The 3,170-nt window shown below is 35.8% G+C and overlaps 1 protein-coding gene across 1 annotated transcript; it reads right to left on the bottom strand.

Moving 5' to 3' along the window:
- Nucleotides 1-2,360: 2,360 nt before the first annotated feature.
- Nucleotides 2,361-2,910, bottom strand: LOC133321240 (band 7 protein AGAP004871-like; the record flags this gene model as incomplete). Its single annotated transcript, XM_061530328.1, has 2 exons — nucleotides 2,361-2,648; nucleotides 2,730-2,910. Coding segments are annotated over 2 exons (469 nt in total), but the record flags the coding sequence as incomplete, so codon positions are not given.
- Between the last annotated feature and the right edge of the window lie 260 nt (nucleotides 2,911-3,170).

Here is a 3,170-nt window from a genome sequence, read left to right as displayed (position 1 = left end):
TAAATCCATGCTTAAATTATACTAAACAACAATAAAAATACTCTAAACAATAATAAAAATTCCGTTGTAGCTTTCGAATGGGTTAAACTTTTTTAATTATTCCTTCTATACATTTTTAGCACTTTTATCTGACACTTTTGAAATTTTTTAGCAATTTCTAGCATTTTTTTTAAACAAAATCTAGCATTTTTATTAACAAAGTTTTGGCAACACTGGATATAAGCCTGGGGGCTTGCAGATAGAGAGGTACCGAACCTACTTCAAATCCGAAATGGGGCCTATAGGACAACCTCTTCTGGTATTTCTAAAACAGATGGCCAACTCTTACATTAATACATTTACATTTTATACAAGGAATAATAAAACATATATATATATAATTCCATAGTTCTCCGCCAACCATAGACTAAGGGTATATATCTATCCGCAAAACGCGATAGACACTTTTTTACTTGTTTATAAATTTATAGCCGTTTGGTTGTAGAATGTGCCTAAAACCTCCAATATAGCGGCTCGAAAACTTTATATGGGGACCAGATAGCCACTCGGGGAAAAATGTAATCTTAAAATTACAAATAACGGTCGGGACCATACGATACCCTACACAACTACCACGGAACTCGGATGTTTATTCCGATTCCCTTCACGGTGGGTTGTGTTGTGATGTTCGCCTATATTCGACTAGAAAACACACAAACAAATTAGGTTTTCGGTCCACTTCATCCCAAAATTTTAATCAGATCATCATCTTTGACCATATTTGGAACATCATGGAAAATTTTAAAGAAATCAGCGATATATTTCCGCCCTCTAATGAGGTAATGGGTTACTGAATAATATCTGAATACTTAAGCACCTGTAAATATTTGTGTGTAACTCCCACATCCGAGTACATACGACAGTGTAATTGGAGTCATTTTGAAGGTCAACCATTCCTCTTGGATACACTATCAACTTGGCGGATCTATATGCTTCACGAGTAAATATATAAGCCATAGAATACAAAGTTTGTCATTTTTCACACAAAAGTCAGGGTCCATTTGACCCGCTAAATAATAACCGATCTTTATCAAAGCAGGTATGCATATTCTCTGTCCCAATCCTCTTATCCATGTTAAATTTCGCGATGTTCGGGTCATATTTGCGGCCTCTAGAGCGACCAGAAAAACCTACAAAATTTAAATATTTGGTCCATGTCATCCCCTAAATATTAACCGATCTTTACCAAAAACAATAGGGGTCTTCACTGGCCAAAAACCTTCCTACATGCAAAATTTCGTGAAGATTGGTCCATAACTATGACCTGTATCGTGTTTACAAATTATAATGGACAGACGGACGGACACACATGTCTAGATCGACTCAGCTAGTCGAGATAAGACGATCGGTATACTTAATGGTGGGTCTAGGACCAATATTTCGCGGCGTTACAAACTCTTGGGGCAGCACAAAGCTATAATACCCTGACAACATAGTTGTGTAGGGTATAAACATCTATGTATTGTAACCTTATATATGTCACAAAAAATTTATATTAAAACCATTATATCCACAGAATATAAACGTATAGGAAATATCTGAATCAAAACATCACATATGCAATTTATGAAATATTAGATCCCTTACACTTAAACAGTATTTTTTAAACATGACATAAATACGATAATTTTCATTTCATAAACAAAACAAGTTCACCAAGAATTAAAACAGCAACAAAACGTCCACAACAAATTCTGATTGAATGTATACAGCAATCATAAATAATTAATGTTTCGGCATACTCTAATGTACGCAATATGATAGTGTGTGAACAGCATTGTATTTGATTGTGTTTGTGTTTGAATAATTAATGAGTGTAGTGGTGTGGTCGGTTATTGTTTACAGATTTTATTGAGTTTGTTATCCTTGTATTGCCTGTTTTGTGAAATCGTAAGTTCTGGAGGGGTCTTGTTGTTATTTTTTGTTTAATATTATTGTTTTTTTCTGACTTCTCTTATTCTTCTCTTTTTCGCTATTTTTTAAAAGGGAATCGTGTATTCATTCCTTCATTCATTTATTATTAGGGATAATCAAGTTATGTTCTTTTGTAGGGAATTATGGAGGAAATTTAGGAGAATGGTTTCAACCGGGGAGTGGACAATTATGTTCATCTGTATACATAAGTAAATGCCATCTTATTTGTATTTATTGTTGTTGTTTCTGTATTTGGGTACATCTCAAATATTTGCACTGACTGACTGACACTAACATTTTATATTTTTCTTTTTTTTATTTGTTGCTACAACATCGCTCGCTTGCTGCTTCTCTCTGTCCCTCTTTTATTTCCTGGTTCCGACTGTTCGAATTCCTCAACCGAAATTTTACATAGCTGCAGTAACAATGCCATTGGTCTCATGATTTACATTGTTCACATTGTTGCTTGTTGTCGGTATGGGACCCATACCCGCCATCATCGATGCAGCTCCAGCCACTGTCGATGGTACAATGACTGGTGTGGGAACCGCTTCACGGTCAGCAATGGCCTGGGCTGTATTGGCGGCGGTTTTTATTGTATCAGCATCGTTCGACTTGAGGAAATACGTTATCAGATCAATTGGCAACGGGAATACAATGGTTGAATTCTTCTCAGCCGAAATGGCACTCAATGTCTGCAAAAAAGATAACAGAACATTATTCATCAAATTCGGCCACATAACAAATGTCAATATTTCATTCCGCCATTCACTTACCTGGAGATAACGTAGCTGTAATGCTGCCGGTGAATCGCCAATAACTTCGGAGGCTTCCCTCAATGCTCTTGAGGCTTTCTGTTCACCTTCGGCGGCAATAACTTTGGCACGAGCTTCTCGTGCTGCCTCTGCCTCGGCAGCCATGGCTCTTTGTAATTGGACGGGTAGACGTACATCTTTACTGTGGGAGTGAGAAGGGGAAAAGAAAAAAAGATGTAACAAGACAATGTTAATGTTCTTCAGCATGGCAAGGGTGTTACAATAAAAAAGAATGTCAATTTTTCTTCGCCAGTTAAGTGCTGTTAAATATGTCCTTAAGGATATTAAAAATGAAATATATATTTATTTGAACAGTGAAGGGAAAACATTATAAGTTGTAAATGTGTGAGAGAGAGAGAAAAAAGTTAATGTTAAATCCAAATAATAAAATAAAAAATAGAA

The sequence above is a fragment of the Musca vetustissima genome, unplaced genomic scaffold (genome assembly GCF_032173495.1).
Source record: "Musca vetustissima isolate MV318-11 ecotype Yass unplaced genomic scaffold, APGP_CSIRO_Mvet_v1 utg50273, whole genome shotgun sequence".
NCBI lineage: Eukaryota > Metazoa > Arthropoda > Insecta > Diptera > Muscidae > Musca > Musca vetustissima.
Note: the sequence above shows the minus strand (reverse complement) of the source record. Positions and strands in the feature narration are given on the sequence as shown.